This window comes from Lissotriton vulgaris, unplaced genomic scaffold, assembly GCF_964263255.1.
Source record: "Lissotriton vulgaris unplaced genomic scaffold, aLisVul1.2 SCAFFOLD_1542, whole genome shotgun sequence".
Lineage (NCBI taxonomy): Eukaryota > Metazoa > Chordata > Amphibia > Caudata > Salamandridae > Lissotriton > Lissotriton vulgaris.
This window is the reverse complement of record NW_028241799.1, coordinates 282,328-308,813: the sequence shown is the minus strand read 5'-3', so window position 1 is coordinate 308,813 and position 26,486 is coordinate 282,328. Positions and strand designations below refer to the sequence as shown.

The following is a 26,486-nucleotide window of genomic DNA, read 5'->3' as shown; positions in this document are numbered from 1 at the left end:
GGATGCTAGGTCCTGTGGGCAAAAAGCTGATGAGTCCCCAACCAGAGTCCACAATCATCCCATGGGGCCAGACGGCACTCCAGAGGGAATTATCACCTATTTGAAAATCTCCCTCAGACCCTGGTTGAACACAGCAGAGTTGGCCCCTGACTCCGGAAACTTTGAGTAGACTGAATTAGGTCCAGAGATGGCGTGAGGCAGTGCCGTTGGGGAAAACAGAGTCTCTTGTGCCTGCATTTCCACCAGCTCTAGTTCAAAGTAGGAAAGAGCAGGAAAGAAAGTCAGAGATGTGGACCTACCTTTTGGTCTGGACCATCTCATGGAAGCATCAGAATGACGTTTGAGCTTTTTGTGCTTCTTCCTGTTGCTCCTAGAGAACTTAGATGATGGAAAGAAGGGGGAGTTGGACCTGGATCTGGTCTTGGACTTAGACTGGCACCTACTAGAGCAGTCATTCCTGGCCCACAAGTAAAAATGTTTTTTTTTTTCTCGGCTTGGCTGCCTTGGGTTCATCCATTAGCACAAGTCGACTACTCACGCCTGGAGACCAGTCACCGCAGAAAGTCATCATGTGAGTCCATGAAGGAAAGTTGGCCTTCGTCAGAGTTTAAACTGTGACTTTTTGGGTGGGGACATGTTAATAACACACTGGAGAAAGCTAGCTCTTAACATACTATAGCAAGGTATAGGGTGCTCACAGTCCAGTGGATCCCCAGAGGCTTACAGGAGTAAAATTAGATAATACCTTACCCTCCATTTGTGATAGTGTGGGCGAGCAGTACGGCTTTATTAGAGGTTAGTGTTAAGCATTTATTGTACACAGTCAGGCAAGAACTGATGTCACACACTCAAAGACTGAACTCTGATCAATTCGTTTTGTATAAAATATTAATTTAGTTGTATTTTATTTCTAGAACCAAGCAAGGACTGGCATAGGTAAGTGTAAGAGTACTTGGCAAGAACAATGCAGTTGAATACAGTTGAAATGGAGTTGAATGCAATTAGTTTAGTTACAGGTAAGTATAATGTTAATAAACAGTTGAAATTACTATACAGTTACTTTGTGAGTAGTTTGTTGGATTAATTTTTAGATTACTTTTCTTACTTAGTGTGGTATACCTAGATACCACACTGGGACCTTTCCTGGCTAAAGCGAAGTAAACTTGTATGACTTTTCATAGAATTTCCAACTTCAAAATTTTTTCACAGAAAGGCCGTCCATGCAATCCAATGGGAGGAAATTAAGTTATTGGTTTACAGGTGAGTACTTGGGTTTTGGTTTCTGGGCTTAGAACCAGGATTTCCCCCAGGGCCAAGGATGCACTCCAAGAGCACCCTCAGGCGCACTAGGGCGGCCAGGTGCAGGGTACTTTCTTGGAGGCGGGCGCCCTGTTGTTTTCAATAGGGATTCTCCAGTGTCAATAAACACTAGAGGCTCAGAGGTGAAGATCTTCTAAAGGTGACCACTAATTGGAGAGGTAAGTTGGAATTTTGTGGGATGCCATGACATCAATTGGGCCACCCACGGCCATGGGGTGTCGGGTGCAGGGGTGTCTTTTGGCATTCTGTTTTCCTTACTGGCTCAGGTCGCTGTTGAGGGGCTGTCAACCTTCCAGGAAGGGGCTGCAGACGTCATCAGGAGACCTGAGGTAGGTCAGATATCACCAGATCCCAGGTCAGGATCGCCGGGAAGACCTCCTTGTGGTGTTGTGTCACTCGAACTCAGGCCATGGGTGTAGGGTGCAGAGTGGTGCAGACCAGTGGATTTTGGCAAAGCCAGAGTGTTGAGCAAATATGGTGCTCATGAGAGACAAGGTCTTCTCAGTTAAGGCAGGTCAGGTCCTCAGGGTTTTGGGGGGCTGCTAGCTGCATGACGTGCCGAAATTCCACTGGAGCAGGTCGAGGTCAAGACATGCCGGTAGGGTTGGGGCCTAGTCAGTTAGTGTCCTCCTTGTCTCCCTTCAGCACAGTTCTTCAGTCCTCCTTCTCTCTTCTTGTCTGAGGAGGCAAGGTTTGGGGTTGCCCCTAAATACTAGATAAGGTGTTTCAGGTAGGTACAGGTTGGGACCAATAAGTCCCTTCCTTGGGGTGAGTACACCCCCTATTATGCCACCCTCCCACTGATTGGCTGCCCCACCACCCCATCTTCAAAATGGCAGGGACTGAGAGTTGTGCTTCTCCTCACCTCCCACTCAGAAGTGGTGGGGTCTGCAAAGGTGGGCACACCTCTCCTCCTATCTTGATTTTCCCGCTAAATCTCCCGCCCAAGTGAGGGTAAGAACAGGTGGGAGCCAGTTGCTTGGAACAGCAAATGGCTGGGTCAGCTCACAAAAGCAGCTAGCCTTTAAAGCTCCCCCTCCGTGGACCCTGCCTATTCTGGAGGCGAAGGCTTTGCACCTATGTCCATGATGCGCTTTGTTTCCAGACCCCGACTAACGGAGGTTCTCAACTCAGGGGTCCAGAAACGTGTCTGAGGGTGGAACTGGCAAGCAGCCAGTCAGCCAGGACACTAGAGTTAGGTCGTTTTTCAGGGGGCATCTCTAAGCTGCCCTCAGAGTGCAGTTTTCATTAAATCCACACTGGCATCAGTGTGGGTTTAATGTGCTGAGAGCTTTGATACCAAACCTCCAAGATTTCAGTAAAGCCATTATGGTGCTGTGGAGTCCGTAATGACAAACTCCCAGACCATATACTCTTTGTGGCTTTATTGCACTTACAATGTCTTAAGAATAGACTTTGACACTGTCGGGATACAAGGCTCATGCACCAGTACCCTCACCAGTGGCATAGTGCACCCAGCTAGACCTATGCCATAGGCAGTCGATTGTAGGCATGGCAGTGTGCAATGTCAACTCTTCGCTTTTCTCTGCACCAAAACATGCAGCCTGCAATGGCCGTGTGCGTGTGCGCGTGTGTGTGTGTGTGTGTGCGTGTGCTAGGGTACAGGACCTCCAAGGGTGGCACAGTAAGTGTTGCAGCCTAGGGCCCTGTGACCAGAGAAAGCCTCCAAGTACCTAGTGTACCTTTTACAAGAGACTTACATGTGGCCAGAGAGGTGCCAATTTGGGGGTACACAGTTCATTTTAGGAAGAGTACATAGGCCCTGGGTACCTGGTTGGCAGGAACCTAAAGCACACTCAGTTAAAGAGCATCTACTTCAGGCAACAAGTGGGGGGCAACCATGCAAAAAGGGGCACTTTCCTACACATACTGCTTTGAAAGGTTTTGGGGAACTGAATTCCATTAGAAAAGGAGAAGAGCAGTGCCAGACCCGTGTTGAAAGGTGCAGAAGAAATGGAACGGATATCAGGGCACAGAGCTTGGTGCTATGTGGCTCCAGTGACATCAACAGGACTCCACTTCTGGCATCCACACAGTAAACAACGTTTACCGCAAATGTTTCTCCCCGCAGGGAATCACATCGCGGTCATTACAACGACCGCGGTGTGATTCCGTATACCATTACTCCACAAGTCAGATCAATAACTTGCGGAGGGGGGAGAAAGTTGTTGGATTTAACATCCAACACCTTCCCTAGTGTCCGCACTGACTGGAGTTGGAATAGTAAATTATACTATTCCAACATCCAGCCCCCCCCCTACCCCACCCCCCCCCCCCAGCAAGTCGTTCTTCCGGCTTGCTGTGTAATGGTATGCGGAATCACAACGCGGTCGTTGTAACAACCGCCTTGTGATTACCTGCGTGGAGAAATACTGGGGCATTACATCACACATTCCATCCACAAAGAGGCAGCAACTCCTAACAGAGCAGGAGAGCTGTGCCAGAGCTTTCCAGGTCCAATTTAGTGTCTTGGATATTCAGAGGTGAGTAATCTGCAGGCACAAGTATCCATCAAAAGGGAGGGCACTCTTGCCTCGAGGTGTTTCTCTGTCAGAGTTCATCGCAGCCTGGGGACTACTGATAACCCATCTCTCTCATGCAGCAAATCACCAGGAGGTCCTGCAGTGTCCCTACAACCTTGGGAGACCTTCAGGTACTTCAGAAGCACTGCATCCCAGTGCTCAAACAGGCACTTCAGGAACACAGGGAAGAGAATCAATCAAGCCCAGAAAACTTCTACAAGGATCCCCCCAATCACAAGCAGCAGCAGATCTTGCAATGGTATGCAGAGGAGCTGTTAGTAATGATCTTCCCCTTCATGTGTGAAAGAAAACTGGAATTTAGCAGGGTGACATCGAATGGTGTGTGAAGGTCAAAGCATACAAAAACTTCTAAATCAGCTATGTGAGCTGCAGACCAGCATTAAATGATTGAGGTGTTTTGTTATTGATCATGGGGAAGATTTGGTTCAGATGTGGAGTACCTTTATGGCTATAATTTTTGAGGCGCACAAGCTGGGTCTTAAATTGATGTAAGAGAATAGATACGAGTGTGCTGCTCCTAGTCTCAGCAGATGCACCACACAAAAGCAACAGATCGTGCAAGAGATAAAGCATGGTCTGGTGGATTTATTCTTCTTGGCAGTAACAGGCATTACCCAGGGCATACCTATATGTTGACCACTAAGGTTTCTGTTCAGTATTTGGTGGGAAATGGCTAACCTATCTAAATATAAGAAATTGTGCCAGAATAAAAAGTCTAGTTTCATAGCTGAGATTTGTGGTCCAGTAGATAAGCTGTGAACTGAAATAGAACTACAAAATAATAACAAACCCCTCCTTCGAAGGGGAACAAATAACAGCCTGATAACATTCTTGTGTAAATCAGTGTTTCTGTAGAATTCTGGATGATTATATAGAGCTGTCGAAAAAGAAAAATGATTTTTCTAAAAAAACGTGCCTTCTAGAAACCAGAAGAACCCGATTTACTTCACACATAACAGAACACTGTCAACAACAACATTTATCTGTTTTTAACTGCCGGTCAAATGTACCAATATGGGCCTATAACCAAAGATCAAAATATAGAGTTAGTTATCGTTATAACAGTGCGTTTTAAATGAGCTAAAACACCATTTCGACATGTTTTGCACTTACACTGGTGACTTTCCGCTTGATGTTCTCCAGCAGAAGCTCCTGGCCCCTTATGAAATAGGGATGTTGGAATTCAGTGTCATCACGCTCAGGCTTCAAGAGCCCACCCTGCTCAATATGGACCACCTTCCGAAAACCATCTGAAACCAAAAAGAAAGATCAAAGCAAGGGTTAACCATGCCCCAGCAGCTTAGATAATACTACAACATCACACAATGCTTGTCAGAATTTCAGTGAACATTAACGAAGAGCATTCTTATTTCAACATAAATGATGAAATAGTATTTCCACGTGATGTTTTTTTCTTTTAAATTCAGAACTTTCAATAGCAGGCCGCGGGCATCACACCTTTAGAATGTACATGTGGCTTGGCTTCCAAAAGAAGAAATGTTTTTACAGGTCAAAGAGAGCTCACATTTCAACTGAGAGAAGCAAAGATCTCAGTCTACACAACAAACTGCTTAATATCAGGAGTTCACTTGGAAGTTTGGACTTGCAAAATATGCTACCTCTTGAATAAACAGCACTGCTCAAAGCAGTCCCAAGAAAAGATATCATCTAGCAATTCTTCCATTACCTCTCCAACTTTACTTAAATTAATTCTACTTCACTTTTGTGCTGGTGCCCAAGTAACGAGGAGGAGGGCCTCAGTCACCTAATGAAGTGGGAGGCATACATGCTGCAGATTTTAAATACTTCGGGCCGAAACATGGCAGGTTGCATGTGTCCAACCCATTAGCACAGCTCCCTGCTCAAGCCACTTTTAGCCCTGTGGTCCCCATCCCGGGGTCAAACCATATTTGTAAAGGGGAGTGGGGGTGTGCCTCCCATCCCTGAGCCACAAAGAGCCCCGAGTAGAGCCCCAGGGCCTTTAAGGGGAAGGGAAAATACAGTCCCCCTCTCTGAGCCAATAGTGACCACAGGGGCCTCATCCCTTGGGGCTTTCATTAGGACCCGGGGGCCCCATCCCAAACAGGCCCCTTGCATCAATAAACAGGAGAGGGGCACGCGCAACCTACCCACATATATTGGGTAGGTTGATTGCAAATTCTGAATCCGACTGCATTTGCCACCAATTGATAATACAAGAAGGTGTTATGGGTGGCCAAAAAAAAACTGGAAACGGGGAATATGGGAGGCCCTCTTAGCTGCAGCTACACTGAATGATCACTGTACCTTCTGAAACTTGGTGTCCACTGGATGTAGGGATGGGTTTTGTGCAATAGAAAATAACACTGCAGCCAGTGATTGGGTGCCACACTTTGATAGTCCATATATATGCAGGTGGGAGAACAGCATGGAACCACATCCAATAAGGGAAAATGACAACAGTAGCATAGAGATAAATAGGGAGGAGGCTGCGAGCTTCAAGGCCACCCCTCCAGAGTCTACCATATGCACATTAGATTCTGATGTTCAGGAAATCCCAGTGGAAGGAACTGTGTACAGCAATCATGGGAATTGTCCCAAACATGGCCCCATGGTTAGATACAATTCCTGGTGATATATTCGTGAGCAAGATGGGTATTTTGAGTACTTACTTCTCAGTGTGGTTTACAGCCATTATGAAAGGGGCACCTGCTCCTTTTAAGTGGCCAAGAGCTAAAATCAGTCCTATTTTTAAAAAGAGCTACCGTGATTCACCCACAAATTATACATCAATTAGTCTCATAAATAGCACGCAAAAAAGCTGTTTAGTAAGTTGCTCCTTGACAGACTCCAGGATTGGCTGTCTGCAAACGAGATTTATCAGCCCTCTAGGAGGGTTTTAGAGATTTGACAAGTACAATTGACCAAGTATTTCGTCTGCAGACATTGTACTGGAAGACTATTACTTTAGGTGGGAGACAACTTAGTGTGGTTTCTGTGGATTTGCGTTCTGCCTTTGTCTTAATACCAAGACGAATGCTCTGGGGGTCCTTTTGGAAACTGGGTACCAAGGTACTAGCTTGACATCATAGTAAGATTGCATTGTAAAAACTATGCGCAGGTCAGGTGTGTTAGGGCAGGAGAGCTGACCGATCCCTTTGCGTGACCAGAGGAGTCAGACAGGGTTGCGTACTTGCCCCCACATTGTACACTCTTTATATAAATGGTCTTGTACATTTCTTATAATCTGTGTGATAACGACGCACCCCAAACTGGGGAGCATGAGGGTTCCTGCTCTCACGATCGCAAATGATACCATACTGCTCTCCAAATCTCCCATGGGACTCCAAAAATCCCTGAACCAATTTAAGCACTTCAGCAAAATTAGAGGTCTGGAGATTACCGTGACTGAAACCAAATATATGGGTCATTGCCAAGGGCACTCTACTAGGGCTAATCCAACATTAGCTGGGGTCCCGCTAGAACGTGTGCCTAGGTTTGTGTACTTGGGTGTAACAATGACTGAACAAATGGGGTGGCAACCACACATTATGCAGCGTTGATTAAAAATGGCACAGATGGTGGGAGTTAATCTCAAGATGTCGCTCAGATCACAGTTTCATCACTCTCAGCTGACTATACAATCATCAGGCCCTGGGGGCAACCTCTTACAGTGCAGAGCTGTGGGGACCCCTGGGTGTGACTACATTAGCTATGGTGGAAAATCGTTTCATGCGCAAACTGGTAGGCCTAACAGCGAGCACTCCCCTGCTCCCACTTCTCGGGATGAGAGCATTACCCGACAGAATAGGCCTGCGTCCCCTGCAGTACGGGAGGAGGGTCTGGGCTAACCCGGAGTTACTCCCATATCAGCAGTGGCTAGAGGAAATACGCAGGCTCCAGCAAGATCCCTTGGATTAAGAATGTGAACGCCTCAATGATGGACATTGGGATATCAAGCCTATGCAGTGCCCCTGCAGAGGCTGTGGTGATCTTCAAGTCTTTCATTAAAACCACCTATTGGCAACACAGAGGCACGCTTCTATATTACCAAAAGAGTCATGGTTCCTTAACAGATGCCTTTCTCGCAGTTAAAGACCCCTTCACAAAGGAGAACTTTCTTAATGAGATAGAGCCCCCATTAGATAAGTGACTATATCTGTAATTTCGATATGGGACCTTGCCACTTCATTTCTTTTTCTGTTAAGTGGGCCTGAGCACAGAGGGCAGTTAAGTGGCAGTGCCCGGCCTGTGGCGCTTTAAATGAAACTATTGAGCATGTCATGTTTTTTTGCACAGCTTGCAGAAGCAACAGGAGGTGCTGGATTATTACACTATGTCGAAACCTGGGCACAAGGGAGCACAGAGAGACCCTTTAGATATTAAGATATGATACTAGTAAACTGTTGGTCTTTACACTCTCTCTATTCCTAATGCGTGTACGGCGAGAAGGCAAAAAGCGTTCATCGCCTAGGTAGGGATTATGTTACTGTCAGGATTTCCCTAGGAGGAGGCTCTGAATAAGGCAGTTATAACACCGGGGATTGTCTTAGGTGGTTGTTTATTCCAAACAAAGGCAACAACAGATATCCTCCGAGTCCCAATATCACAAACAATAGAGGAGGGGTGTCGGTAATCCACTTTCGAACTTCACTGACTCTTCGGCTTTCAACGTCTTTCCAAGGGTTTCCGGATACTTCTCCAGGGATCGGGCTCATGGAGGAAAACAGAAAAGAAAAACCCCGAATTACTGGCTGGGTTCTGAGCCATACATTAGGACGAGAAGGGCAGGGGGAGTGAGGGGATCACCGGGGGACCATCACCCATCATAGACCAATTCGTCAAACTACAGCTAGAGTGACTGGGGAATTACAACGGAGAACACGAACAGCCCCGTGACCTCCCTCAACCACCCCTACCCCGTCCCACCCCGTGAGTAAAGAAGTCCCCTTAAACGGCCCCGTACCTTGTCCAACCACACTTCTCCAGAAGTGCGGCGGGGCGCCTCACGGTAACGGTGGCCTCTTGGGGTGACGGTCTCTCCGGTCGGGTCCTCTTCCGAGCTCGGGTTCGTCTTCTGGTGTTCCAATACAGTAACGCCGTCCGTCTTCCTCGCTTCCGGTTCTCTTCCTCCTCCAGCTTCCGCGCTCTTGTCTCTGTGTTGTGCTTCCTTATCCGCCCCCACCTCCTCGGATTGGTCCACAAGGGATGACGTCAGAATGAAGGCGGGTCCGCCGAGGAAATCCAAGCGGCATTAAACGGGCAGTCTGTGTCCTGAGGACGGGGTGGAAATGAACAGTTATTAAAGTCCACACCCCGTCCGCCAGTGTCACCGACCCTGTGACAGTTACTTACCCAGTAAGCATCTGTTCTTGGCATGTAGAGCTGTAGATTCACATGCACTACATACTCCTGCCATCTAGTGTTGGGTCCGGATGTTTGCAAGTTGTTTTTCTTCGAAGAAATCTTTACCAGTTATGAGGTAAGGTGACTCCTCCTTTCGCTGATAGTGCGCATGGGCATCAACTCCATTGTTAGATTGTGTTCCCCCAAGAGGGTGAGAATGGAGTGAGTGTAGTACAGAGATGACCATGCGTATGTAATCTAAATAATGAAAAACGCAGGTGCCCCGGGAGGGCACATGTGAATCTACAGCTCTACATGCCAAGAACAGATGCTTACTGGGTAAGTAAGAATCTATTTGGGGCTTGTGTGCTGTAGATACACATGCTTTGCATAGACTATATAGCAGTATTCTCCCAAAGCAGTGGCTAACCGGTAGGTGTTGCATTTGTTTGAAAAAGTGTTTTTAGTACTGCTTGGCCTATATTGGCTTGTTGACGTGCTAACACATCCACACAACAGTGTTTGTAAGGCAGCAACATGGTCCACACCACACACATTTAACAGAGGTCAGCTATAGGAATGTTACCTAGAAAGGACATAGATGCTCCTATTTTTTGCATGGAATGCGCTCTAGGAGGTATAACGTTCTTTTAGCTATAGCATAGCAAGTTTAAATGCATTTATCAATTCATCTTGAAATACCAGATTTAAAGACAGGATTGCCTTTGTGATGTGTAGCAAATGCAACAAACAGTTGCTTTGTCTTACGAAAATTTTTCTCAATATAGTATAATACCACTTTTGACATTGAGTGTATGAAGAGCTCTATCTGCTACTGAGTCAGGTTGAGGAAAGAACACAGGTAACTCAACTGATTGCTTAATATGAAAAGATGCTCGCAGCTCACCAAATCTGCTTAATGAAGTGATAGCAATGAGGAAGGCAACCTTCCATGAAAGGAACTGTAATGGACAATTGTGTATTGGCTCAAAAGGTGGACCCATGAGTCTTGTAAGCACAATGTTCAGATTCCAAAATGGTGCAAGGGAATTCTGGGCAGTATTACTCTTTTCAGGTAATGACTGGAACTTTGAAAAAAAGATAAACGTTGTCTGTTTTGCAAATATGCAGCTACTGCTGCAAAGTGCAATCTAATGGATGTGTAGGCTAGATCAGATCGCTGTAGATGCAAAAGGTAACAAATAATATTTTGAACAGAGGCATCTAGCAGATTAACGTTGTTGTTCCAATGTATACCAGTGTTTCTAAACAATACATCTTCACATTTAGCCGCATGACATGCTCTGGTGGTAGTCTTTCTTGCTTCTTTGTAAATAGCCATACAGTCTGGCAGCAATTTTAAGTATCCAAACTCTAGGACTTCAGGAGCCAAACTGCTTGACTGAGCTCCTTGGGTTTTGGGTGTCTGATGTCCCCATGGTTCTGAGTGATAAGGCTGGGACTGAGATTCAGCTTTTGATGTGAAACCATTGATAGTTCCAAGAGTGTGATGAACCACGGTTGATGGGCCCACTTGGGAGCTACTAAAATCAGTGAGAGCGATGTGTGCCTGATCTTACAAATCAGAAACGGAAGGAGGGGGGGGGGGAGAGGCAGAAAAAGAAGGCAAATATCCTTGACCAATTCATCCATAAGGCGTTGCCTCGGGATACAAGGTTTAAGAACCTGGCAAAGTTTGGGCATTTTGCATTGTCCACTGTGGCAAATGTATCTATTTGTGGGAGTCTGCATTGTTGAAAGTACGGCAGGAAAACTTGGGGGTGAAGTTCCCTCCCGAGTATTTGATGCCGCAACCTGCTGAGGAGGTCAGCAATTTGATTGTTCACTCCTGGGAGGTGCTCTCCCAGAAGATGAATTCTGTGTTGGATTGCCCAACACCAAATGGTCCAAGAGAGGCATGATAGTTGCAGAGTGTGTTTATCTCCAACCCCTCTGTTTTTAGGTCTTGCATGCGCTGCATCGGAGGACCTTTAGCCGTCGTTCTTCTCTTTTTCGAAGCACATAATTGTGCTTGTGGCGGCATCCACCTTGCAGGTGTGAGCAGGGACGCGCCAAAAGCACGAGTATGTGTTTTGAAAAAGTGCAGACTGAGCGCACATGCACACACGCAAACAGCTGTTGCCTCTTAGCGTGATCACTTTCCCGGCGGCGTTGCTTTTACGGCCGCGCGGCCAATGATTGTTATATTAAAGAGTGCATATGCACACTGCTCGTGTTACACTGTCCATACCCGCCCATAGACCTCCTGCTCAATTTGCTCCACCCTGGCGTCTCTTCCACTGTGCTTTCACATACTGCCAGGGCACATGAGACATTGCGCTTTATGCAATGATTTTTTAAATTATTATTGACATTGAGCACTTCTTAGAAGTGCCTGTGCTTTTAAATCCAGGCTTGTGTTTAGCTGCTCTGCTTTCACTCCCACTGTTCCCTTCTCCCATGCTGGATGCATCCAGACCCCCAGAAGCAGCTGCTCCTCATCCTCCAGGTGGCCAATCCAGATGGGGGGGGGGGGGGGAATACTGGTTTAGACAGTGTGGGCGGAGGAGTCTCAGAGTGTGTTTGAACTGCTGCCCCCTCTTGAGTCCTAGCATTCGCCAAGTTGTATCTCCAGTGTGCAAGTCCAAGACACAGAACCCGGGAAAGCCCGGAACAGTTACCAGCCCTCAGATCACATTTGCTGTAGTTATATTTCCATTTAAGCTCCCTTGTTTAATTCAGTGACATACTGTACCTGAACAGAAGCCTACTTCTCATAAGATGGCCCCTCTGCATGCTCCTAGTCTCCAGTCTGCCCTTCCTGAAATTTCGCTTGCACTTTCTCCGCCATACCAGTTCCTGTTCTATGTCGGCACTGTGTTCAAGCACACGGTCAGTGGCTGGATCTGACGTCACCTCCCCAGACGCCGCAGCTTGAAGTGTTGGTGTGAGCAACGTGGAAGGGTCACAAAGTTGATGCCACATGAGGGCTAAAGCTTGGGCAGCAGAACACCAACATGAACCCGGCACACACCGAACAGGTAAGATGACCAGATAAGGTCAGTACTGACAAACTGCTTACTTGTCTCCAAACAAATCTCATTAAAATAAAAAAATAAGAAAAGGTAATTTTGCTTCGAAACTGTGTGTCCAGAGCAGCTTATCTAATCCTAACAACACCCAATGCTCCCAGAGGATGTATCATACAGCACTCCACCAAGATGCATATCAGATCAACGATCGGGCACAATCCAATTCAAAATCAGATCCATTCACTGTTAAAAGTCAACAACTATTGGAAGGTCCTAAATGCTGGCTTCATTTGAAAGAACCTGAATGTACACATCAGTTATGCATGTAACAACTCCATCTCCTATCACCAGATATTTACCTAAAAGTTGGCCATTGTTGCACTGTTTAAATATTAAATGGTGTTAATTTGAGAACGTTAACATTAGACAACATAAGAAAAAAAAACACTAATTTACAATGCCAATATCTCTAACTTTCACAAATGCGAGCCTGATTCATTGCAAATGCTTGTTGTACATAGCGGTCATATTGTCTGTGTAGACTAAGACAATTACCACAATTTGTGGAACGGGGTCGATGAAGGACCGCCCTTTTGATAAGTTGTGTGTGTTTCACCACTGCAGAGAGCGATAGGTGCGGACGTCTACCAACACTAGATCTGTTACTTGACCCTGTAACTGATTCCACTGAGGTGCTAATCATTCTTTTAGAGGACGCATGTGTAACCTTGCATGAGGCACTATCGCAATGCAAGATGCCATGATTCCTAAGTCCTGGCTGCTAAGTATAGATTGGTCTGGAATTGTACTAGCAGAGTTTGAATATTTCGAATTCTGGACGCATTGGGAGAGGCAAGAGCTGTGCAAGTGTTTCGAGTTGTTCCCAGATAGGACTACATTGTGAAGGCTGAAGGTGAGACCTGTTTACATTGACTGTGAAACCTAATTGGTTGAGTAGGTCTAATGTAGGTTGAGTGGGTTTTAAACATGTTTGGTGTGTGCTGGCTTTGATGAGCCAGACGTGTAGGTATGAGAAGACATGAATCTGTTGTCTTTTGAGATGTGCTGCTATCACTGCTAGACATTTTGTGAGCACTCTGGAAACACTAGTAAGTCAGAATGGGAGTACCTTGAAATGATAAGTGTTTTCCTGCTATCACAAATCTCAGATATTTGTGATGTGCTGGATGAACCAGATTGTGAAAGTATGCGTCTTACGTCTAGTGAGGACTTGCTGTAGAAGTGGAAGTGTTCTCACAACAAGTACAGATTTAACGTCCTCAAGACTAAAATTGGTCATAAGGAGCCTTCCTTTTTGGGGATTAGAAAGTACAGAGTGTAAACCCCTGAACCTTGGTAGTGTAAGAGAACTGGTTTTATAGCTCCTTCTGTTAAAAGGGCCTGTACCTCTTGTTTAAGGAGCTGCATTTGCTCCAACACGAGTTTGTGAGTGCAAGGTGGAATATTGGGAAGATTGCTGGTGAGTTCCAGGCAATAACCATGTACGATAATGTCTAGCACCCATTTTTCTGATGTAATGGATTGGCAAATGGGGAGAAAATGTTGAAGTTTTCCCCTCACAGGTGTTAAATGATTGGTGTGGGGGGGGGGGGGGGGGGGGAGGAGGGAGGAGTGTAAGCAAGTCACAGTGTTTTGGGGAAGGCGAGTTACCCCTACCTTTGAAGTCGTTTCCTCTATACCTTCCTCTACAGAAGTCTCTAGCAGAAGAGGGTTGTGTGTTTGACTATTATGGGGAAGCATTATGGTCTGCGAATGTACTTTTGGACCATCCTCCATAAAAAGAGCAGCAAAAGGAGCCACTGTTTGATGGGGACTGAAGCGCCCCCATGGATTTCGCCATGTCTGTGTCAATCTTCATCTTTTCTAAGGTCTCTTCTACTTGAGGTATGAAAAAATGTTGCTTGTCAAAAGGGGTATTTAAAATAAACTGCCGGACCTCAGGTTGAAAACCTGAAATTCTAAGCCAAGCATCTCGACATAGGAAAAGGCTGGTGGTAGCTCGCCAGGAAAAATCCAAAAAATGGTACTAGTCCTGCAGGACTAGAACCTTGAAAAATCTCCTCGACCTAACTCAAACCTACTTGACCTCCGTCTCTGAAAGTGGAGCTAATGTGACAGTATAACAAGATTTAAAGGCATCTTTATTACTAATTACCTTTGTGAGCAATAAAAATGCCTTTAAATCTTGTTATCGTGTCACATTTGCTCCGTTTTCACAGACAGAGGACAAAAGTTACTTTGTCTTCCTACTCACCTGGAAGGGCGAGTAGGACCTAAAAGCAGCTCTACCTCGTTAAATTTAGCTTGCATATGCGAGCAGTCGAGTGGATTTTTCGAGCCCTGCTCCCCCACTGCATAGTCAGCAGCATCAAAAGCACATCTAATGGAGATATTAGATATGAGTTTGCCTTCTTGAACCAACTCTTGTGCTTTCTGTTTGTGCTCTTCTGGGAGGTGTTGAAGTGGACTTTCCATCTCGTCCCAGTGTGCCCTGCCATATCGAACTAGTAAAGGCTGCATGTTAGTACTGCGCCACTGGTTAGTGGCCTGAGGGGCACTCTCTTCCCAGACACATCAATCAATTTAGACTCAGTCTGGGGTTGCATCTGCAGAGGTTTGGGAGTTTGCTCTCTTAGGAGTTTGAGACTACTAGTGAGTCTAGGGGTAGCTGTCCCTTAATAAAAGCAAGAGCAGATGGTGGGGGTTTATATTTTTTGTCAACCTTGGGTGTTAAAATGCGGGCATGAACCGGGTCCTTAAATAACTCATCTGCATGTCTCATCAATCCCTTTAACATGAGTAGACTATGACTAGCCCTATGTGAAGACCATAGTGTCTCAAATAACAAGTCTTCCTCTAAAGACTATGTACTGCAACTCCATGATAGGCTGCTAGGTAAGAATCTCTCCTTCCAAGCCTTGGTTTTCAAGGGAGCTTAAAGAGCAAAAAAGCTATTGTAAAAAACTGGAACGTAATTGGAGAGTGGCCTACTGCCGTCTTAACAAAATAGCACTTAGAAAGGCCCAGAAAGCATATTAGGCTGCCATAAGTTTAGCTAAAAGTCGGTAATATGCAGAGCTCAGTCCCAAAATAATGCTAAGGAGATTTTCTCCATCAATCAAAGTTTTGTGACCCCCTGCGCAGAGGAGATTTCAAATGATACAAGCTAGTTTTGAGGCACCTAATTCTGACCAGGAACAGCCTCTCCCTCAGAACATTTCTAGTTCTAGCAAAGATATCCCCAGCTCACCCTCCTCCCTGTTTGAATTTGCTGCTGTTGCTCATCAAGACACATTGATTATTTTGAAATCATTAAAATCGGGCTCCCCAACCAATCCCCGTTTGGCTCGGTTGGTGGCAACAGTGGCAGAGGTGGTTAACCCAGAGGTTAATTCCCTTATCAACAAGCATTTGCAATGCAATAAGTCTTGCATAAGGAAAGTTTGAGCTATTGGTATTGCAAATGACAAATATTTTATTTATGTGTTGGTTTTGAAAATAGCGAAATTAATAGCTTTGTCATTTACAGTGCCAAAAGTTTTAACTTTCGCAAATGTGACACCTATAGCATTTGTAATGCAATAGGTGTTGTATTTACGCGACTTAGATGTATTGATATTATACATAACTTTTTTTTAAAATAATTAATACTTAAATAAAGTTATTGTAATTTATAATGGCAATAGCTTTAACTTTTGTAAATAACTTTTGTGAAGATTATGTTCAGTGTATTTTATTGTGACGAAAATCCAAGAACAGAAGTGAAATATTAACATCTTTTTGTGACATCTATACTACTATTATAAAGTGAGAACTGGGAACCTTTGAAGCGGGTAAACTCGGGAACCACAGAGCCAATCCAAACACCCAATACATCATTGGAATTGTCAGGGTAAGCAGATGGACATAGGGTATATACATTTAAAAAAAATACGTTATAAGAGCAAAGTAACTTTTTTGGTAAAGTAGTCCCTTCGAAGTAGCGCCAGCTAACGACGTGCGTGCTGACATCACGGGTCGGCGGACAGGAGCGAGGGGAGGAGCGGCCAGGACAGGGGAAGCCAGAAGCAACACCCTGCGAGCGCAGGAGCGATCAGGCCATGCTCAGCGGGGCCCGTCGAGAGTTGGCAGAAATGTAAGTTAGAATCTGTTGACATGGAAAAGAGAGGAGATAATGTTGCGCAAATAGCAATGCAGTCCCAGAGAAAAACAGGAAGCACGCTGCCTTTCCTTCTTCTGTCTTCGTGGGGGACTGTCGAGTACCTATTTTGCCTGTTATGATACTCGCCTCAGCAGAAGGAAAACTAAAAGTCTCGCGTGTCGAGTGAGGCCTGCCATGATGCGATTGATTCTGCCCGAGGCAAACTGCAGGCGGTGTTCCAGCGTGCCCACAACACATGGGCAGAGGTGGTGAAAGCAGGAAGTGAGCCGGCTACTCACTTCTTTAAATAGAAGGTAAAACCGCACTGGCTACGCATTCTTCCATGCCATAACCTGTCTGCTGCCCGACACCCTGCGAGGTCCAATTCACATGGGGTAAGAGCGGCCAGCAGCGCGGGGAGGAGCGTCGACATCGACATGCCCAGGGGAGCGCGATGCTGGCGAGTACCTTTCACCGAGCAAAGCCTACCCGGACAACGTCGGGACGGGCTGCTAGTTTGTAATAAAGCTCTAAACATTAAGAGAACATATTTGAACCAGTTGTTGTTGAATGGTGCACAGACTGATGCTGTGGTGGCACTGAGTGATGCTGTGGCGACGAGTGATGCTGTGGCGACGAGTGATGCTGTGGCGACGAGTGATGCTGCGGCGACGAGTGATGCTGTGGCGACGACGAGTGATGCTGTGGCGACGACGAGTGATGCTGTGGCGACGACGAGTGATGCTGTGGCGACGAGTGATGCTGTGGCGACGAGTGATGCTGTGGCGACGACGAGTGATGCTGTGGCGACGACGAGTGATGCTGTGGCGACGAGTGATGCTGTGGCGACGAGTGATGCTGTGGCGACGACGAGTGATGCTGTGGCGACGAGTGATGCTGTGGCGACGAGTGATGCTGTGGCGACGAGTGATGCTGTGGCGACGAGTGATGCTGTGGCGACGAGTGATGCTGTGGCGACGAGTGATGCTGCGGCGACGAGTGATGCTGCGGCGACGAGTGATGCTGCGGCGACGAGTGATGCTGCGGCGACGAGTGATGCTGCGGCGACGAGTGATGCTGCGACGACGAGTGATGCTGTGGCGACGACGAGTGATGCTGTGGCGACGACGAGTGATGCTGTGGCGACGACGAGTGATGCTGTGGCGACGAGTGATGCTGTGGCGACGAGCGATGCTGTGGCGACGAGCGATGCTGTGGCGACGAGCGATGCTGTGGCGACGAGCGATGCTGTGGCGACGAGTGATGCTGTGGCGACGACGAGCGATGCTGTGGCGACGAGCGATGCTGTGGCGACGAGCGATGCTGTGGCGACGAGCGATGCTGTGGCGACGAGCGATGCTGTGGCGGCGAGCGATGCTGTGGCGGCGAGCGATGCTGTGGCGGCGAGCGATGCTGTGGCGGCGAGCGATGCTGTGGCGGCGAGCGATGCTGTGGCGGCGAGCGATGCTGTGGCGGCGAGCGATGCTGTGGCGGCGAGCGATGCTGTGGCGGCGAGCGATGCTGTGGCGGCGAGCGATGCTGTGGCGGCGAGCGATGCTGTGGCGGCGAGCGATGCTGTGGCGACGAGCGATGCTGTGGCGGCGAGCGATGCTGTGGCGGCGAGCGATGCTGTGGCGGCGAGCGATGCTGTGGCGGCGAGCGATGCTGTGGCGGCGAGCGATGCTGTGGCGACGAGCGATGCTGTGGCGGCGAGCGACGAGTGATGCTGTGGCGACGAGTGATGCTGTGGCGGCGAGTGATGCTGTGGCGGCGAGCGATGCTGTGGCGGCGAGCGATGCTGTGGCGACGAGCGATGCTGTGGCGACGAGCGATGCTGTGGAAGCGCATAGTGATGGTGTGGTGCCCCTGACTGATGTTGTGGTGCCCCTGACTGATGTTGTGGTGCCCCTGACTGATGTTGTGGTGCCCCTGACTGATGTTGTGGTGCCCCTGACTGATGTTGTGGTGCCCCTGACTGATGTTGTGGTGCCCCTGACTGATGTTGTGGTGCCCCTGACTGATGTTGTGGTGCCCCTGACTGATGTTGTGGTGCCCCTGACTGACGTTGTGGTGCCCCTGACTGACGTTGTGGTGCCCCTGACTGACGTTGTGGTGCCCCTGACTGACGTTGTGGTGCCCCTGACTGACGTTGTGGTGCCCCTGACTGATGTTGTTGTGCCCCGAGTGATTCTGTGTTGGTGCTGAATGATTCTGTGTTGGTGCTGAGTGAGGATGCGATAGATAGATAGATAGATAGATAGATAGATAGATAGATAGATAGATAGATAGATAGATAGATAGATAGATAGATAGATAGATAGATAGATAGATAGATAGATAGATAGATAGATAGATAGATAGAAGGGAGGGCGATAGAGTGAGTGTGATTGATTGATAGAGTGATGTTGATAGATCGAGTGAGTGCGATAAACAGATCGTGAGGGCGATAGATAAAAGTGAGGGTGACAGATGGATAGAGTGAGGGCGATAGAGAGAGTGTGATCGATTGATAGATAGAGTAATGTGCGATAGATAAACAGATAGTGAGGGCGACAGATAGCTGGACATATTGAGTGAGGGCAATAGACAGATAGAGCGAGGGCGATAAGATAGATAGACTGAGGGCGACAGATATATAGATAGATGGTTGGTTGTGTGTGTGTGTGTGGGGGGGGTTGTTAGTGTGTGAGGGGGGTTGTGTGTGTGGGGGCGTTGTGTGTGTGGGGGGTGTGGGGGGTTTGGGGGGATGTGTGTGTGGGGTTTGTGTGTGGGGTGTGTGTGTGGGGTGTGTGTGTGGGGTGTGTGTGTGGGGTGTGTGTGTGGGGTAGCGTGTGTGTGTGGGGTTGCGTGTGTGGGGGGGGTTGTGTGTGTGGGGGGGGTTGTGTGTGTGTGGGGGGGGTTTGCGTGAAGTGTGTGTGTGTGTGTTGGCATTTGTGTGTGTGTGTGTGTGTGGGGGGGGGTCGTGTGGCGTGTGTGGGGTCTGTGTGTGGGGTCTGTGTGTGGGGTCTTTGTGTGGGGTCTGTGTGGGGGGGTCTGTGTGGGGGGGTCTGTGTGGGGGGTCTGTGTGGGGGGTCTGTGTGGGGGGGTCTGTGTGGGGGGGTCTGTGTGGGGTGTGGGTTGTGGGTTGTGTTGTGTGTGGGGTGGTGTTGTGTGTGGGGGGGTGTTGTGTGTGGGGGGTGTTGTGTGGGGGGGGTGTGGGGGGGGTTGTGTGGGGGGGGTGTTGTGTGGGGGGGGTGTTGTGTGGGGGGTGTTGTGTGGGGGGTGTTGTGTGGGGGGGTGTTGTGTGGGGGGGTGTTGTGTGGGGGGGTGTTGTGTGGGGGGGTGTTGTGTGGGGGGGTGTTGTGTGGGGGGGTGTTGTGTGGAGGGGTGTTGTGTGGGGGGGTGTTGTGTGGGGGGGTGTTGTGTTTGGGTGTGTGTGTGTGGGGGGGAGGATGATGAACAGATGAGAGAGAAAGGAGAGAGAGAGACAGAGAGAGAGAAAAAGCCTGAATCAGTGTGGAGGGTTGTGTGGGGGGGGTTCTGTGGGGATGTGTTTGGGGGTGTGTGTGTGGGGGAGGATGATGAACAGATGAGAGAGAAAGGAGAGTGTGAGAGAGAGAGAGACAGAGAGAGAGAAAGAGACAGAGAGAGAAAAAGCCTGAATCAGCCCGTTGTGTTGCAACACCTTAAAAATCAAAGCACTCTCCCCGGCTGATTAATGAATAAAGTGTATTATTTGTTTCATGGTAAATGTTTATCACGTGAAATTCACACCACTAAACCAGAACCCTGAGGCAGCGTAAGCATGGTCCAAAATCTTAAAACCCTGAATATCTACAAGATCCTTCTTCTCTATCCATAGCCATGGCTTGTCTTTGATCAGCTGGACCCCAATGGATGAACAGCCCAGTACTCTACAGAAAGAACACCTTCACTTTGACGCCTCTATGAGACCAAACCAGTGGCAGAAATATGCTTACCTAAATATGCCTAAAAACAAACAAATATAATATATGCCTGAAAAAACGCACCACTTCCTTATCCAGCATAATGCTTTTTCCCTCCTGCTGGTTTAACAACGCAAGAAATTCTAGAACCTTGCTATTGGGTTACTTTTTTTTATTCACGGCAAATAATAAAATAACCATATTCCTGCAGTACAGGCAAGATCAGCTGCAGGCGTTACATTCAAAACCACACAAAAACTAGAAGGGACTGATTTCCGCCTCAGACAAACCTGGCAGCTGGACTGGACAGGGCCCAGCCCTCCTCGACGAGGACCATCAGCAGAGGTCATGGGAGAGAGGCCATCAGAGTGAATGAGCAGGACTAAAAGGGTAACATAATTAGAAATGGGGAGCTGTGTGAGGAGCCCTGGAGGCACCTGAGGGAAGGGAGGGACCGACAGGGGTAGACGTATGTAGGTGAAATGAGTGAACATGAACAGCCTGGGGCCTGGCCAACAAAAAGAGGGGAGCCGGGCAAGAGCCATGAAGCCTGTCTCATAGCACTCAAGCGCTATGCACCTCCCCACGCGATGGAGGCTGGAGAGACAGAGCACTGAGGCAGGAAGGACACGTACCTGGCTTTTCAAGCCTCACCACAGACTAAGTCTTCGTCCTCTGCCGAGCATGTGCCGCCGGCCTGAACATGGTCACCCTTCCGAGGAGGCCACAGGATAGCGCTTGAATTACACACACACACACACACACGCACACACACACACACACACACACAAAGGGGCGCTCAAGGAGCTTTATGCTTTGAGGATGCTGGCTCGCGCGTGCATTAGTGCTTATTTTTATTACTAATATACGCAGCCAAGGACATTAGAAAGGCAGAGCCCTTGTGTATTAGTGGACATCAAGCAATATTATCACACACAAAACGCGAAAGCGCACTAAAGCGCATTTCTTATCACTGCATTTATTGTCTTTGTTTCATTATTTAAGTATGTATTTTACTAGCAGCATCGTCATTGTGGTAGAGCGAATTTTTGAATGAAGAGCACACGGTTCATGGAGCAGAAAACTATTTTGGTAGTTAAAATATATTCCAAAATTAAACAAATGCAAGGAAAAAGTCCGATTTTAGGAACCTTTTATTCTAAAAAAATTAAGCAGGTAGTTTTACAGTGTTTCAGTTTTTTTTATCTAACCCAACCGAAAAAGATGCCAACCTGCACAGGAGCGTTTGACTTTCTCTGGGAGCATATCATACCCTGTCCGTGCCTGCTTGAATATGGCGCTCAGGGTCAGGCACCCACATTACCACAAGTAGTGCAAAACGCGTCTGTGATTGCTGAACATATTTGAGATGTGTCTGTTTTTCAACTGACTACGTTGTTAGATTTTAAACACAATTTCCAGGTTTTGCTCGGAATCAATGTAGCTAAAATAATGTTTTTCATTTTCAAAAAATGCATTCTCACGGTTTCGGCGTGTTTAGTTGAAGTGAAATCCCGGACCGTCGCTAAGTGGTTAGAAGAGATCTACTCCTTCAAACGAGCAGTAAAAGACAAATCACTTGCTCTATAGCTCCTAGAGTGGACAAGAACAAATAAGCTCTTGGCATTGCTGCGGGGGTGGGGGGGGGGGGGGGGGGTGAGAGGAGAAATGCGAGACACGGCCTGGCGGCCGTGAAAAGTATGACGCATGGGGCAGGGGAGCGGATGCCTTTGAAGTGAAGCTCTCGGCATTGCTGTGGCGGGTCTGATGCAATGATGCGAGGCAGGCGGCTCGGAGACCAAATGGAAAGTGCGTGCACGGGCACATGCACTCGCCACAATCCGCCTGGTTTAGCTTTCCTGGTTACAACTCTATAATCTCGACATCTATCACTTACGTGATAGAATAGTCGAGACCTAAAAAGGGGACTACTGGAGTACCCCAGGGTTCAACACTGAGCCAACTCCTTTTTAATCTACATGTCACTCAGTTGATCTATCTTGCTGGGAACTAATATCATCGCTTACGCGGATGGTACCTAGCTCCTCTTCACCTCGAAGGACTCTGATACATCTCCAACTCAAGCTAAAAACTGTCTAAGAGCCATATTTAAATGGCTTGCAGCAGCTCAGTTAAAGGGTAACAAGGATAAGTCTCAAATCCTCTTATATGGATTCTTTCCTCCAAAGTTCAGGGAAGCTCTCTGGTCACCAGATTACTCCCTACCCAGTTCTATGGGACAGGCAGCTAAGAACCTGGGAGTCTGGTTTCGCGGCGAATCATTTGGTTCTCTATGCAAATTAAGAATCTGGCATGTCAGAGTTTTGGCACACTGAAGTCCCTTAAAAAGTTTCTACCTTTACTACCTAGGACTGTGTACAGGGGCGGGATCAGGAGGTATAGAAGGAACTGAGTCCGAAACCTGGAGTAACAATTTTAAGGAGGGTTTTATTTTCATATAAGCCTTTCTTCTCCTACTAGAGAGTCTTATTTGGGCAAACTCGTCAGGCTCCGTTCTTACACCCTTGGGAAAAGCTGGAAGTTCCAGGGTGGTTCGGCCACGCAGGGGAGGTGTTGCAGCCAGACCGGTAACTTCGGCAGACTCCTCCACTGGCGATGTACACAGAATACGCCGGGACCGTAAAGGAAGGAAAGAGAAAAGCAATCACTGGGACGTCCGGAGCAGGATATTCAGGGCCGGGAGTGAGGGAAACCAAGTGCGCAGTGTATTTACAAAACAAGTAGTACAGTGCCGATCGTGCTCGTGAGGGGTAAGGTACTGGGGAACTGTACAGAAATTTACACTGGATGTTTTAGTCTGTAGGCTGACCACTCCGACCCACCCAACCCGCAACTCTGCCCCGTACCTTTGTAAGCCACGCTCCTCCCGCAGGAGCGTAGCGGAGCGCTTCGCAGAGACATTGGCCTCCTGGCTTGATGTTCGCAGGTGGGCTCGTCAGGGCTTCGTCTTCTTCTTCTCCGCAACTTCTCGATTCCGCTCTCCGTCTCCACTCCGCAGCTCCTTCTTCCTCCGGGAAAACGCCGTCAGGCGTCTTCCGGGATCCTCCTCCTTTTGGATCCATGATGTTCCAAGTGGGCGGAGCTACGTCATCCTGAAAGGCTACATTAAAGGCGCCTTGTCCTGTTTCCTCCTCGAACTGCCATGGGTGATCATTTTCTGAAAGCAGCCACTCCTCTGGGTCAGGGGAGTTAGGCTGTTGAGAGGGAACAGAAGGTGTCAAGGGTACAGCTGTCCACCAGTCTTGAGTTTCACCCTGTTCGTCACATGAACGTCCCGGTCCCACCCTGTCACAGACTGCTAAGGAGATGGTCACGCGTACTTTGATTCTCAGTCGCCTTGAATATGCCAATGCACTTTATATTGGCCTACCAGGATACCAGCTCAAGAAACTCTAAGTAGTACAGAATGCTGCTGCCAGAGTTCTGATGGGCATTCCGGGCAGGTCTAGCGTAAAACAACATCTGCAGGATCTGAACTGGCTTCCAGCGGCTCAAAGAGTCAAATTTAAGGCTCGTACTTAGGCCCACTCAGAAATTTATGGGACTGGTCCACTCTACTTGAGTAAATGGTTTAGTTTCTATGCCCCCCAAAGACATCTGCGTTCTGCCTCACTATGTCTGGCATCGATCCCCCGCTTTCGGCTTGTTAGAATCGGAGGTAGTTCTCTAACTTTAAAAGCAGCCTAAGCTTGGAACTCCCTTCCTTTCGAACTGCGGAGTTTTCAGGACCTTCGTCTGATCAAGAAAAGACTAAAAACGTTTCTGTTCATCTAATCGGTAGCGTCTCTCAGTTCCCTACAGTTTTCCTTATTTGCTCCTGTGTCGGGACACTCATGAGTAGCCGTGCGCCCTATAAATCCTCGTAACGTAACTTATTCTTGGAATCTGAAGGTTTCAGCTCTGGAACGGACTTGTGTTTAGAAATGGAATTTGTTTTGGTTCCAAACCAGACTTGTCTTTCAGAGCTGAAGTTTTCATATCCAAAGACGATCTGTCTCGAGTCGATCCCGAGCCGGAAGGCTTAACAATTTGTTTCGGTGCTCGACCCGAGGGCGGGCCGCCTGAAACATCATCTCTGTGCCAACCAGGGCCGAAGGAAGAGGTGGTGCTGAAGTCTTATGTTTGGTGGGAGAGAGTTTATGGGGTAAAGGGGCTTTAGTACTCACGACACTTAGTCCAGCTGGAAAGTTTTCGGACTCCAATTTCCAGCTAGGAATTTGATTCTGGGACAGAGAAGGCCCCCTCTTCTTCCACTGGTGTCACTTCTTTCTGTACGGATTCTTCTCCGAAGATGTCCAGAGTATGTTGTGTGCTTTGGCGTTGCATTTCGCATCATCGAGCCCAACAATCCCCAAGAGTCTCTTTCGATCGGAATGACAGGCAAGCCTCACAATCTGGTTTCTTGTGCTCCGGTGAGAGACACAAGTTGCAGACTTTATGTAGGTCGGTGCGAGGGACTTGGAGTGGCATTGAGAACAATATTGAAACAGAGTCCGTTCCATCGTCAAAAGACCCGACCTGATTTGGCCCGAAAGCCGACTGTGATGTTTTAGACCGAAGATGCAGAGTTTTCCAATCGAGTAGATAGGTGGAGAATATGAAAGTGCGCACGTTAACAATACTGTTGATGGTACAGTGGATTGCGCACCGAAGGGAACCCGAACAACTGTTTCGACCGTGGGTGCAGAAATAAACGTCCAAACCTGATGGCGGGAAGAAAACAATCTAACAATGGAGTCAATGCCTATGTGTACTATCACCGAAAAGAGGAGTCAAGAAACCTTGTGACTGGGAAAGACTTCTTCGAAGAAAAACAAGTTGTGGTATGGAGGGGTGTTGCCTCCTAGCCAGTCTCCCTTACCTCTACCCTTGTACTTACCTGAAAAGAAGGATCTCTGATGAGAGGATATGACCTCATAGCTCCACTGATATAGAAACCTGGATTTTATAAATCGTGGCCCTGCCCCCTCTTTTAACTGGAAGATGCCATCCTTTATTTTGGCCCCAGAGACAAAGCGTGATGCTTCATGAAGAACTGGTTTCGAGAAGCAAGATGGATTTTGGAAAGAACGGTCAAGATAGACCTGCAGTGATATATTCATGACAGCACTAGTGCAACAGCATTTTGAGATCTTGTTATGGAATGAAGTGATGAATCCTCATAGTGAACGCATTTGAAATTGTGCATATTTGGCCAAGTTGTTTACTTGCGACTGCGACTGTCTTAGGTACAGGACGACTCCGAGGGATTTGGCACTGTTAACAATGGTACGTTTACAGGTGAGGATATTCACTGACTTCATCCAGGAATTAAACGGTAGAGGACACTGGGTAGTAGTTTTGATGAATTACGTTTTAAATGGTGGGCGATCGTCTACCCTTGAACAGCAGCTACTCTTCTGCTCTGGGCTGCAAACAAAAGCCTACTAATAAACTTTCATTAGAAAGTGAACAAGCATTTACGATGCAATGGTCTCGGCAGCATTAAAGGTAGAGCTATTGGCATTGCTCATGAATTTTTTATTTTAAATAATAAATAAATGGCATTGTCATTTACATTGCCAATAGCTTCATCGCTAAAACATATCGCTAATGAACATAATAAAAACGGTGTCAGGAAATCTCCCCCTGTCCTTGTTTACAAGTCCCCATCTGCCAATGCTCAGTCCCTGTCGCCTAGCAAATCTGTCCAATTGTATTTTGACACTTACATAACAAGTCATAGCATGTCAAATTGTATTGCCCTGTAAGTCACTGAGATATCTCATGTGGTCAATGCCTCCTGCAAGGATTTCTCTGTAGCCTACAGGTGACAGGTCTAAATATTGGCCAAATAGTTAATATAGTCAACACAGTGGCTGCAGATATGTTTGTTTAATCTGACTCTAACAGCTTCAGAGTTTAGTAGGATAGTTTAGTGAATTAATGCACCTGCAGTAGAGATCCATGTGTAGCCCTAATGCCATGTTCCAATCTTCCTACGCACTCTCAGGGAGTGTTGTTGTGGCTAACCTACAAGGCACACACACTAACTGTGAACGTCTGAGACTTTTAGTCTTCTAAGGCTAAGAGGACAAATAGCTCGGAGTTAGGACAAAAACAAAACACGCTTTAAAATGCTAAACATATTAAATAC

At 47.5% G+C, this 26,486-nt stretch overlaps 1 protein-coding gene across 1 annotated transcript in view; it reads right to left on the bottom strand.

The window, feature by feature from the left end:
- Positions 1 to 26,486, bottom strand: part of HSF1 (heat shock transcription factor 1) — a gene marked incomplete at its 3' end in the record, with an annotated part of 430,139 nt that overhangs the window by 274,291 nt on the left and 129,362 nt on the right. The window contains exon 3 of the mRNA XM_086948174.1: positions 4,998 to 5,134. Within this exon, the coding sequence (XP_086804300.1) occupies positions 4,998 to 5,134 (137 nt within the window). The remainder of the gene's footprint in view (positions 1 to 4,997; positions 5,135 to 26,486) is intronic.